Genomic DNA, 13,430 nt, shown 5'->3' on the forward strand with positions numbered 1-13,430 from the left:
ACAATGATCAGCCAAAAACTGTAAACCTTGACTATGGGAGTTATAACCTTAGTTCATAATTTTAATCACATTTCAAATATTATTATTGGTGATTAGCTACATCTTCACTTCACTGATTAAAAATTATGGTTATCTACACATTCCTTAATCAGGTCGGGAAAACTACCTTATATGGATATGCATAAATTAGCATACTAATGTCTTCACACATGTAATTGTTTGTTTACGTATGGCACAATTTTGTTAACCTGGCGTTTTGGCCAATCCACAAAATGAGTAACAATGCATGATGAACTACTACGTGTTTACAATCAACCGAGAACACGTGTTATTTACTTAAATACGACACATTTTCTCATGCATTGTGGGATTAACAATTTCGATTAGTTTATCATTTTTTGTATCCACAATTTATAGTTCGGATATAGAGTATTCGTTCCATGCTTAGATGAACGAAGAGTTGTTTCTATGCCAAGAAACGAGGGTTTGAATTACCCGAAATATAGCCATTAAAATGATTGATGATGACACGGAATTTTTAGGTATTCGTCTACAAGATAGCAACGAAACAACAGTGAAAAACATAATTACCCATAAGACAAACTTACTACTTTGTACGTGTTTGGCTTTATAACTATTTTGATCTGAGCGTCACTGATGAGTCTTATGTAGACGAAACGCGCGTCTGACGTATTAAATTATAATCCTGGTACCTTTGATAACTATTTACACCACTGGGTCGATGCCACTGCTGGTTGAATTTTCCGTCCCCGAGGGTATCACCAGCCCAGTAGTCAGCACTTCGGTGTTGACATGAATATCAATTATATGGTCATTTTTATAAATTTCCTGTTACAAAACTTTGAATATTTCGAAAAACTAAGGATTTTTTTATCCCAGGAATAGATTACCTTAGCCGTATTTGGCACAACTTTTTGGAATTTTGGGTCCTCAATGCTCTTCAACTTTGTACTTGTTTGGCTTTATAACTATTTTGATTTGAGCGTCACTGATGAGTCTTATGTAGACGAAACGCGCGTCTAGCGTATTAAATTATAATCCTGGTACCTTTGATAACTATTTACTAGTGTGAGGTTAGCCGTCGTCATTTATGATGCTATCCATGTATATGTCCGACCAGTGAAAATTGCAGCGTTGGATCTAAACCTATTATATTTCTCTTATTTATTAGATGATTTCTCTTCTGTTTTGTTCATAAATAAGGCCGTAATTTTTAACCGGATTTCCGAAGGAAATATCGGTTATTAAAATGGTGACATACGGCGGGCGGCGTGGCGGATCTGGCGGCTGCCAAACAGCTTGTCAGCAGAATAACATGAAAACGCTTTAACAAATATTTTTAAAATTTAAATATGTTGTTTCCTGTGACTTAATGAAGGTCTAGTTCAATTTTCAAGATATTAGTATATCTCCTTTGTGAGTTATCGCCATTTTTAATATCCAAAAGTGGAATTTTTAAATATTTTACTCTTGTTATCTTTTTTATGACTAAGCATAATGTCTTATCTCACAACAAAATATTGGAGTGACAGATTTATTTGAAAAATTATCTATTTCTAAGTGGTAATGATTATAAGCTATATTATTAGACATTTTGAAGTTAATTACATTATTGGTTATTAATTAGATCTGGGTTATATCTTAGCATATAATATCATTGGAGTGACAGATTTATTTGAAAATTTTCTGTTTCCTGATAAGATCTGTAGGACTGTATATATAAGACATTTTGTAGATAATTAAGTCTCCCTAAACCATATATATTCTTACCCCCACCCCCTTTCAATTTGAGAATGTGCTTTTATCTTGTAAACGGTTGGGATCCCCACCCCTAAACCATATATATTCTTGTATGGGACAATGAAACAAATCAAATGAAATATTTGAGGAGTCCTCGGGTTCACCCCCACCCCCTACTTTTTGAAAACTTGTAAACGGTCAAGATCCAAACCCTGAAACCATATATATTCTTGTATGTGACAACAAAACAAATCAAATGAAATAAAAGGCGAGTCCCCTGGGGTCACCCCACCCCCTTCTTTTGAAAACTTGTAAACGGTCAAGATCCCCACCCCGAAATCATATATATTGTTGTATGGGACAATAACACATATCTAATGAAATAAAAGGCGAGTCCCCTGGGGTCACCCCACCCCATCCTATTTAAGAACTTGTAAACCGTTGAGATCCCCGCCCCTAAACCATATATATTCTTGAATGGGACAATAAAACAAATCAGATGATATATAGGGGAAGTCCATGGGGGTCACCCCCACCCCCCCTACTTTTTGATAACTTGTAAACAGGCGAGATCCCACCCCTAAACCATATGTATTCTTGAATGGGACAATAAAACAAATCAAATGAAATTGAGGGGGAGTCCCTTGGGGTCACCCCCACCCCCCTTTTTTTTGAAAACTTGTAAACGGTCAAAATCTCCAACCCGAAACCATATATATTCTTGTATGGGTCAATAAAACAAATCAAACGAAATACAAGGCGAGTCCCCTGGGGTCACCCCATCCCCTCTTCTTTTTGAAAACTTGTAAACAGTCGAGATCCCCACCCCTAAACCATATATATTCTTGAATGGGACAATAAAACAAATCAACTGAAATTGAGGGGGGGTCCCCTGGGGTCACCCCACCCCCTTTTTTTTGAAAACCTGTAAACGGTCAAGATCCCCACCCCTAAACCATATATATTCTTGTATGGGACCATTTAGCATATTATCGGGAGTATCTACCGTGAGTAGTCTACTATTATTCTAATTGCAATTTAACTGCACCTGATGCGAATTTCGACAATCAACATAAAGAGAAGATGTGGTATAATTGCCAATGAGACAAAACTCCACAATAGACCAAATGACACAGAAATTAACAACTAACAACTTCAACAATGAGCAAAGCCCATACCGCATAGTCAGCTATAAAAAGGCCCCGAAATGACAAATGTAAAACAATTCAAACGAGAAAACTAACGGCCTAATTTATGTACAAAATAATGAACGAAAAACAGGTATGTAACACAGCAACAAACGACAACCACTGAATTACAGGTTCCTGACTTGGGACAGGCACACACAGAATGTGGCGGGGCCAAACTAGTTTGAAGGCGCATGTCTTTCAAGTGATTTATTTATTTTCTGTCAAAGTGATTTGGCAGAATTTTTATTTTTACTTCTGTAGTTCTTCCATTAAAGATAATCCATAACAGTTAAGGAAAGGATGTGCAATCAGAGGTGCACAGTTAGTACCTATAGGAATTCCGATAAGTTGGCGATATTGAAAATTGCTATAGCAAACAAAAATATTGTCAAGCAAGAAGTCTAAAGCAATCGTGGGTGCGCGTGTAATAAACAATAATTTATATATTTTATAATGAAAGAAAGGCTTTTCTTATTATAAGATATAAATTCTATAAGATTTATAGTACAGAAAAATGAAAAGGTATGATTGCAAATGACACAACACTTTACCAGAGGATTGCAAATGAGAGAACTAACCACCAGAGACCCACCGAAGAAGATGTAAATAAACACAGATCACCGTACAGCCTTTAACAATGAGCGAAAATATACCGTATAGTAAGCTTTAAAAGGCCCCGACATGACAAAATAAATTAAAATTTAACGAGAAAAACTAACACCCTAAATTATGTAAATGAAGTAGAACATGCAGTGAGCTATAATTTCTCACTATAAGGATACCCTGTTATATATATTCGGTAAGCAGGAGATTGAAGAGCAATGTATGTGAAATAATACCAATATGATATAGAAGAGTGGCGTAAAGGGGGGGGGGGGTATCTGCACGGAAGAACGCGAAATAAAATTGCCATTTCACGATGAACGAACAATTAAAAATTTCTTGCACGTTGATCTTTCTACCGATTTCACGAAACACGGTGAATAACGAACCTTTTTCACGGCTGCATGTGAAATAAAAATGGCAAAACACGTTGCACGAAAATAACCCTTTACCACCCTCATAGAAAGCTCACAGTAATGTTCAATTTGCTCTGATCCATAGTTATGTGTAAGAATATATAAATAGTAGGTGAATAAGAAGTTGGTGAGCGATGAATGTGAAAATGCATCACACGGTATATACATTGTAGCATGTTCACATGTAGCTTGATAATAAATTTCAAGAAGCTATGGTATGTTGTAACTGAAAAAAAAGTGGCGGAAATTTCATGGGACGGACGTGTAGACTGGGGTTAAACAGTTCACCCCCTTCTTCTGAGCAAGGGGGCGGGGGTAAAATAATAAACGAAAACAGATATGACAGACAGCAACCAATTGCATCCACTGAAAAACAGGCTCTTGACTTATTAGATCTGAATCTATCAAATACCATTCAATTAGTTTACCAAGTCTATTTCCAACACGATTATGTGGAAAGTAAGTACATAGATAAAAAATCAAAATGTACAACAGAGTTAACTTTATATTTTCAATAAAATTTTAGTTTTTCTAAAACTTAAGCAGAATTCCTCACACTCCAAAACTGATTTTCGCCTGTGAAAGACTTTATTGCAAATGGGAATACATATGAATAAGATTTTTAATGATAGTAAGTGAACAGTTCAGGAGATTTATTGGCGCAAGTCGCCAATGTAATACTTACTTCGAACAAACACACCAGTTTATGCTGTCTTATTATTTACTACTAAGACATTTCTTGTTTGATTCTATTAAGTTGACTAGAAAAAACGAGCGCGAGCGCGGCTTGAAGACTACTTTAAATGTTTATGGTGATACACAGCTTGGGTTCGTGTTTCTCAAACTGTTTTGTATGCACTGATGCATTATGTAGATAGTTTTTATTAGTTTGTCAGTTCTTCTTCCATCTATATTTAGGTGTTTGAGTGTCCAATTAGTAGCTTCTGTCTCGGGGTTACACAGGTGCTCCTAGAACGGAGGAAATAACTCAGAGCAGAAGAATACAACCTATAGAACACTGATGATTAAAACATTTCTCAGTGGTGCTAGTTTGTAGTATTTCTTTTTTTTTTTTCGAAGGTGCGAGTCAAGTTTTGTCTCTGTGTGATACCAGTGATCCAAGAACGGAGGAAATTACTCAGAGAAGAAGACAATCTAGAATTCTCTGATGATTCAAAACATTATTTCAGTGGTGCGAGTTTGTAGTTTTTTGGTTTCTTTTTTGGGGTTTTTTTTTCCGAGTGATGCGAGTTCTGTCTCTGTGTGACACGGGTGCTCCGAAAAAGGAGGAATTTACTAACAGAAAAAGAAAACAATCTAACGATTAAACACATTTCTTCGAGTTTGTTATATTTCTTTTTTTTTTAGTGGTGCGAGTTTGATAAAGTGATGCAAGTTGTAATAATTACTGAGTGTTTGAGTGGTGCGAGTTGGCATTGGGCCGAGTTGTCGGGCAGTACGTTGACTGAGCATGCGTGAAAGCATATAAGGCAGGGATCGATAACGGTCTCCGAATTTGGATATTGTCGAAAAAAGATTGTTTCTAGAACAAATTTAGGAAGTACAAAACACTACATTTATACGTCATATCACAAATATTTCCGACTTTTTATGGTTTTAGAGGAGTTTCGGCTCAATGAAATCGGTCTCTTTGTTTAGTAGTATAGATATCTTATTCTACATTGTAGATATAGATTTTTTGATTTTCTGTTTCTTCATAGTTATCTTCATGATCTTAATAATTACTTTATATGTTTGTCAACAATTTCCTTTATTTGCGTCAAATCCCTTGCATGGCCCATTTAAGCTAACGCAAAACAAATTACGTTAATTAGCTAGTTTTAATAAACATCAAAATTCAAAGCACTATGTTTTTATATGTGTGTTCTAAATGCTGATTGGTAGAAGTGGTGGTGTGACACGTTAGGGAAGATACTTGGTAAAAAGATGATAGATAGGCTGGTCCTACCTTGTAACATACGGGTAGCTGAGTCACCTTTGTTTTACAAATGTTTAATGTTACAGCCTATTACAGAAGAAGGACAGAAAAACAGTCTATGAAGAGAGATTGTAGAAGGTACCTTATCACCAATCCCCGTAAAAGTTTTGTTTGGAAATATTAGCAACCGCTAAGCAAGAACTGTTCACACTTTCCGGCGCACCTGAAGACATCCAATATTTTCAATAAGGGTTTTGAGGTGTAATACCACCAAATCATAGTACGTCAACGTCACATCCGGTTGATCCGGTTGCATACGAAAATAGGTCGAAAAAAATTCCCTTGAATTTGACAGTTGTAGGTAATTGATCCTACATTTCATTGCTGTAAAACATTTCTGGGTCATAAACATATATCTTGGGTATTTCAAAGCACCATTATTTTTTAATTTGGGGTTTCTATAGAATATTTTGGAAACTAGAGGTTACATGGTTACTAAAGCTTGTACACAGGATAAAAAAAGGTGGACAATTTGATTGGTTAACTTCCAGTGATGGTTATTGTCTTATATGCAATGAAATGTAATGTAAAATTTTTTCTATAGTACTGGACAGGATAAAACTTTACTCATGCCAAGCATTTCTTTATTTGAATCAAAGATAAATTCTGCACATTTTTTTGAAAAGTGCAAATTTAACAAAGACTAATAGGGGAAAATCACTGGTGGTATTACACCTTGATGATCAAAGTTTAGCTTCATGTGTGATGATAAAATGATTGTATTCGTCTTTTTCTGTTTGTCTAGGTGTTTTTAACCTTTTATATTATCATACGTAATTCTTAATTCGTCCTCTTTCCGACTGTTATCTTAACTTTTAAGCATATTTAGATATATATCATGCACATATCGTAGTTTTAAGGCGGTTTCAAGAATAACAGCAGCTTATATTCCTTAACGTCATTGTTTTATTAAATCACTATCATGAAATTTCTAAAAACACAACAATTTGTCTGCACCAGATACGTTATTTCCATTTTACATACCTACACTAAAGATTTTCAAACTGTTCCCTTCATCAAATGTCACTGCTAGTTCTTTCGTCTTATTATTAAGATGTATATGTGTTGGGTTAGTGATCTCGTCCTTATGAAACGTAGAACGTTGTTTGGTCTTGAGATCTATTCTATAGATGGTGTTTCTTTCCTTCTCCATGAGAAATATCAGATTATCACCAGCTGCAATTCTACAGCTTTTTCTCAGATCTAAGCTAGTGTAACATGTTTGAGTAGCATTAGTGAACGTTGTGTATTTGATATCGTTTAAGTTCTTGAACGTACAGTATACTTTATTATCAAATATATCTAGATCATAAACATCCTTTTCAAATTCAACCCTTTTCACACTTTTTCCATTGTAATCTATCCAAGAAATCCATTTGTCATCACAAAATACCAAAATCTGACTTTCGATACAAGTTATCCATTTGCATGTTGCCAAACTACCATTAAAGTGGATTACTTTAATTGTACGATAAATATCCTCTAATTCTAGGTCAATAACGTGAACATAATTATTTTCAACAATCAGTATGTTGTTTCGATCGAACCAACAAATAGTATCTTTACATATAAAATTATATTTACGGTCAAGTTTGAAAGCGCGAGACTTGCAATCCTTCGGGTTTATGATTCGCAAGTATATAGTTTCAGTTGTAAAACTGAAAGGACCAGAATGATCGTCAATAACTGATTGCTCTTCGATTACTCCAACCTTGTTGTCGTCGCTGAAGCAGCATGCATAAAATTTAGTAGACTCCCCTGCGTGAAATATTCTTGTTTGATTAAGGATTTGTTGTTCATCTAAATGCACGCGTAATTGTGACTGCCTGGTCCTAGTCCCACTTTGCTGGCTTTTTAATGACGTGGTTTGATCATAATTACCAAATTCATTTAACATTGCGTCAACCTTTTCAATGAAATTCTCAGGAATAAACTGTAACGACATATTGCTTATATCATTCCCTAAAAACTGAAGATTTTCCTCATCTGACAATTGACTGGTGTCGAGATGTTTCACGAGATGAAATAAGTTTACTTCACTTTCTTCGGTTTCTGCCTTTTCAATATCTTGCAGGTTGGCTTGCGTTGTTTGTGCTAGAGACGTCAATTGTTCTGTGTTGCTTGATATTTTTTCAACACTTTGGTTATAATGGGTATCTATATTTTTATCCAATTGATTCAAACGGTCTTCAATGGTTGAACGTAATTGTTTTAGTCGTTCATGTTGCTGCTTCTTGTCGTGGCCTATCTTGCTAGACAGCCCATTATATTCTTCTTTCACTTTTTCTATGACACCTTTCTGGTTGTGTATTCGTTCTTTGAGATCATGTATTGCTGAGCTATCCTTGATTCCTTTGGCAGCTTTCTCTATATGGTTAATATCACACTCCTGATGTAATTCAGATAAACAAGCAGGACACAATATTTTATCGTGATTTACACAAAAAAAGATTAATTTCTGTCCGGCATGTTCTTTGCAAATTTTGGACATGGTTTTGCTAACGTTTGATATATCTTTTATGTCAATGACGTCATGGGGTATGGCAAATCTTCTATGGGCTTTACCGCAAGGTCGACACACAGGTTCCTCACAATCATTACACCACAGGACAGCAATCTCTTCTTCATTATCTCTGAGACAACCGGCACATACTTCATTATCTGCCATGACTGCAAATACAATACATAAAATAAGTTTATTTTTTTTATGCATGATTCGTACGTTCGCTGCTATGACTGCCATGACTTTAATACAAAAATAAAATGAAATTCCTCTATGTGGTTTGTTATTAATTGATTTATTGGTGTTTAATGCCACTTCCAGCACTACTGGCTATTTCATGACTGAACCAACGACTTTCGGCAGGAATTGCTTCTGGATATTGTACTAAAATAAAACCATTAAATAAATACAAGAAATTATATTTACAGAAGCAAGAAAAGTTCAGAAGAAGGGAACTTTGACTACATAAATTTATAGATCCTTATTGTCATATTCAGTGACTTGATAAAGGAAAACAATGTTATATTTGTAGTATAGGAGATACATTTATGTCGGAATAATGGATGGAGGTTTCTGTCACATGATGAAAAAAATAAACAAACTTGTTTGTATGTGCCTGTCCCAAGTCAGGAGCCTGTAATTCAGTGGTTGTCGTTTATCGTTTGTTTATGTGTTACATGTTTGTTTTTCGTTCATTTTTTGTACATAAATTAGGCCGTTAGTTTTCTCGTTTGAATTGTTTTACATTGTCATTTCGGGGTCTTTTATAGCTGACTGTGTGGTATGGGCATTGCTCATTGTTGAAGGCCGTACGGTGACCTATAGTTGTTAATTTCTGTGTCATTTGGTCTCTTGTGGAGAGTTGTCTCATTGGCAATCATACCACATCTTCTTTTTTTTATATTGAGTAAACTGTCATGATTATGGTCCGTATTGTTCCAACCCATGATGGTCATGGTGGGATAATGAATATTTGCGGTAATTACTGGAAGTTGCTGGTATCTGGAAGCATGTTAATCGACGGTTGTGTCTGGTATATTTTATAAGAAAAGACAGGATAGAAGGTACCATTCATGACACAAAATCAGTACAAACACGTACATCGAAAAACACAAAAAGCAAAGGAACAGCGCTTAAAGGCCATTTGTCCCAATGTTCTTACATTCGAACTTTTAATATGTATCATAAATATAAGACAATGAACGTGCTTGCTTAGCCTCTAAACATCTTACCTTGTTCATTAACTTAGTTACCCAACATACAAATGTCAATAAAAAGAACCTCACTCCAGGTAAAATACTTCATGCATAACACGTCGATATGTGTATAGCATATGCAGATATTACTGAATGTATTTAAAGTTACTTCGTAAAGTCAATCTTTAATTGGTTAATTATATTGATTTAATTGAAAATGTTTATTCTCGTTCAATTATCAGCGAATAAGATATGAAAGTTGCAAAAAAAAAAAAAAAAACAACACTGAAAATGTATACACGTATATGTCTTCAGAATTGTTTTCACGCCACAATTTTTCAGAAGAAGCATTGTTTTTAAAGTTAAAGAAAAATTTAGAGGTTTTTTTGGCAGAATAAGCGCTGTTTTAATAGATAAATAAAAAATACTTTAAAAATTTAAAGTCTACAAAAATTAAGGACCCCAATCCATAACCTCGTACAGGGATTGCACTGAGATGAAGGGCGACACGTTTAACTTCCGTTAAAAATAGAGGGTATATTAGGTGGGGCACACAGTTATTTTCCCTAACTTTAGGTCTCCTACTAAGTGTCTTTATATGTACCGAGAGCACATTTAACATCTGAACTCTCACTGGATGGAGGTGTGTGTTTATACATCTAAAAATTAGACGATCTCTCTGCATAATATATTGCTAAACGAAAGAAAGCAGGAGACCATATATTTCTATATATTTTCAGTCAATTGTACTGCATTTTATTATAGAAATAAGAAGATGTGGTATGAGTGCAAATGAGACAAAGTAAACAATTATAGGTCAAAGTACGGCCTTCAACGCGCGGACAATATTATGTCTATTGAAACAATTGATCTATTTTCAGTTCACCATTTCAAATGGCGATATTTTCAAAAGCGTAACAGCATGAAAATATGATTATATTGCAAACATAAATGAATATTTAATAAGGTAAACAGTAAAATGAACAACAAATACAAAATCAATTCTACATTGGCTGTGGCTATGTTCAAAGATTTTCCCAAATAACTTAAAATACGTGTATGTCTACATTCACCTCAAAAGCTAACCAAGCCTTTAAACAGACTTATTCAGAAGGGATATAGTTACGATACTGTTGTCAGATCATTAAAGATGGCATATTTTGGTATTAATATTGGTTCACTCATAGGGTCTTTGCATCGGAAATAAACATATTTATTCTAAAACCAGTTGTTGGCATGATACGGGTTATGTTCTTCTCATATATTTTATGATGGTATGATACTAAACCCCCAACGGCAGGGATTGTGCTTGATTTTCATATGATGAAGACATAATCTTTCAATCAGTTTAATTGAGGACTGGAGCTGTCAGTAACTGCCAGTAGTCCCTTGTTAATTTATATTTCATTGCCATTTCGCTTTGTTTCTTTTGTTACCTATTCTGACATCGGACTCGGACTTCTTTTAAACTGAGTTTTACTGTGCGTATTGCTGTGTGTTTGTTTATTCTACATTGGCTAGAGGTATAGGGGAGGGTTGAGATCTCACAAAACATGTTTCATCCCGCCGCTGTCCCAAGTCAGGAGCCTCTGGCCTTTGTTAGTCTTGTATGCTTTTTAATTTTAGTTCATTTATATGTTTTGGAGTTTGGTGTGACGTCCATTTTCATTGAACTAGTACACACTTTGGTTAGGGGCCAGTTGAAGCCCGCCTCCGGGGCGGGATTTTCTCGCTATGTTGAAGACCCATTGGTGGCCTTCGGTTGTCATATCAATTTAGAAATGAAACGCAATTTGATTGGTCAGAGGGTATGTTAATCCTGGGAAGTGTGAAGTTGACAATTGGAAAATTGAAATCCTAACCCTAGGTTAAAGTCGTCGATCTGTTTAAAAAATAGATCCAAATATGAAGCAAATTAACCTTTCGGTTCTTGTTTTCAAGTTCATTGAGATACTAGTATATGATATGCAAGCGCTGGTGGAAACGTGTACTAGTGACTGGATTTGTCGTAATGCTATGAAAAATAGTGTTTAATTGGCGGGAAGCGGTGAAAAACTCAGTTGCGGTAATTAAAAGTGACGTCATTCAATTTATGTATTCCGGAAGTGCCTCATAGAATATTAATTATTATAGTAAGTATCTCTAAATTTTTATAATATACTACTAGACTCGGTGTGATAAAGAGCTCGTCATGTGGAATATACCTTATTTACTTAATATTGAAGACCGTATGACAGAGGCAAATTTAGATGGAATTGTGCGGGTCCCCCTTATCAGGGGCGGATCCAGCCATTTTTAAAGGGGGGTTCCAACCACATGTCCCCATTCAAATACATTGATCATCAAAAAAGGGGGTTCCTACCCACGGAGCCCCCCCCCCTTTGGATCCGCCACTTCTTATGAAGCAAATGAATTGGCTAATTGTGGATCTTTCACATGTATGTTCACCTCTAGATGCTTTGTTTGTTTGTGTTTTTTTTGTTTGGTTTCTGTCTTATTAAAAGTATGCCTAAAAGTCCATTTCATGATGTTATATGTAAGAACTTTTATAAATTAAATTTTATCAAAAGAATGGAAAGAACATGACATTATGTATATTTTATCAAAAGTTATCTTACAAAATCATTATTACAGAAGAAAGCATGTTTTGTTCTTGTCCAAATGCAATAATTAATCAATTCGAATCTGTGTCTTAAAACTAGCCTGCAGTTCAGGTTGTTATTCTTATTTTTCATTTTTTTTTATTCTGAAACTTTTTTCGTACCACGCAAGCATTAATTATTATTTGTTTAAAAAAAAATACACCCCCCCCCCCCCCCCCAAAAAAAAAAAATAAAAAAAAAACTACTTTACTTAACCTATATTTGTTAAAACTTGACTTAATAATCTACTTCTTTGCATGAACATTCCTGAAATATTTGCATATGGACGTTCGGAAAATTTATTTGCCATAAAAAATAAAGTCATTTCTTTTGGAATTCTACTATTTTTAATTAACTATATATAGGAGAGTTGAAATAACTAGGTTTTGTTAGATTTCTACCAGGAAATGATCCTTATAAAGATAAGAAGATGTGGTATGATTGCCAATGAAACAACTCTCCACAAAGAGACCAAATGACACAAAAAATAACAACTATAGGTCATTGTACGGCCTTCAACCATGAACAAAGCCCATACCACATATTCAGCTATAAAAGGCCCCGAAATGGCAAATGTAAAACAATTCAAACAGAAAACTAACGGTCTAATTTATGTACAAAATAATGAACGAAACACAAATATGTTACACAGCAACAAACGACAGCCACCGAGTTCATAAAAAGGTACTACCTCCCATGTCTTATAAACAGTGATCAGATACTTTCCTTATGCCTCGTGACTTGACTTACAAGTTTTCTTATTCAATAATTCTTTCAAGATATGGGAGGTATTCATAGAGTGCGATAACGTATAATTAATTATTAATTCATTTAACCTTCAACAATTGATTAAACAAATATAAAACGTCTATACGTCGATCTATGTTTGCTACATACATGTCGGACTGATCAAATATTCAAAATGTTTCCAGTACAAAAAATATGATCGAGGGTGTAGAAGAGAAATTGTTAATAGAAATAAGAAGATGTGGTGTGAGTGCCAATGAGACAACTCTCCATCCAAGTCACAATGTGTAAAAAGTAAACAATTATAGGTCAAAGTACGGCCTTCGAGTATATATATAAAGTTTTACAGGCACATGCTGCCACAGGTTGGTTT

General features: G+C 34.9%; 1 protein-coding gene across 1 annotated transcript; it reads right to left on the bottom strand.

Annotated features, from left to right (window-relative positions):
* Positions 1–6,857: 6,857 nt before the first annotated feature.
* LOC127717433 (uncharacterized) lies at positions 6,858–9,773 on the bottom strand. Its single transcript, XM_052223071.1, has 2 exons — positions 9,705–9,773; positions 6,858–8,639 (listed from the first exon to the last, which is right to left on the bottom strand). Exon 2 carries the CDS (start codon positions 8,635–8,637, stop codon positions 6,946–6,948), a length of 1,692 nt encoding a protein of 563 aa, XP_052079031.1. The 5' UTR covers positions 8,638–8,639; positions 9,705–9,773; the 3' UTR covers positions 6,858–6,945.
* Between the last annotated feature and the right edge of the window lie 3,657 nt (positions 9,774–13,430).

This window comes from Mytilus californianus, unplaced genomic scaffold (assembly GCF_021869535.1).
Source record: "Mytilus californianus isolate M0D057914Y unplaced genomic scaffold, xbMytCali1.0.p SCAF_10, whole genome shotgun sequence".
Lineage (NCBI taxonomy): Eukaryota > Metazoa > Mollusca > Bivalvia > Mytilida > Mytilidae > Mytilus > Mytilus californianus.

Bases quoted from the DNA above. Each gene is read 5' to 3' on its own strand.
- LOC127717433 (XM_052223071.1), bottom strand. From the start codon at position 8,637: ATGGCAGATAATGAAGTATGTGCCGGTTGTCTCAGAGATAATGAAGAA.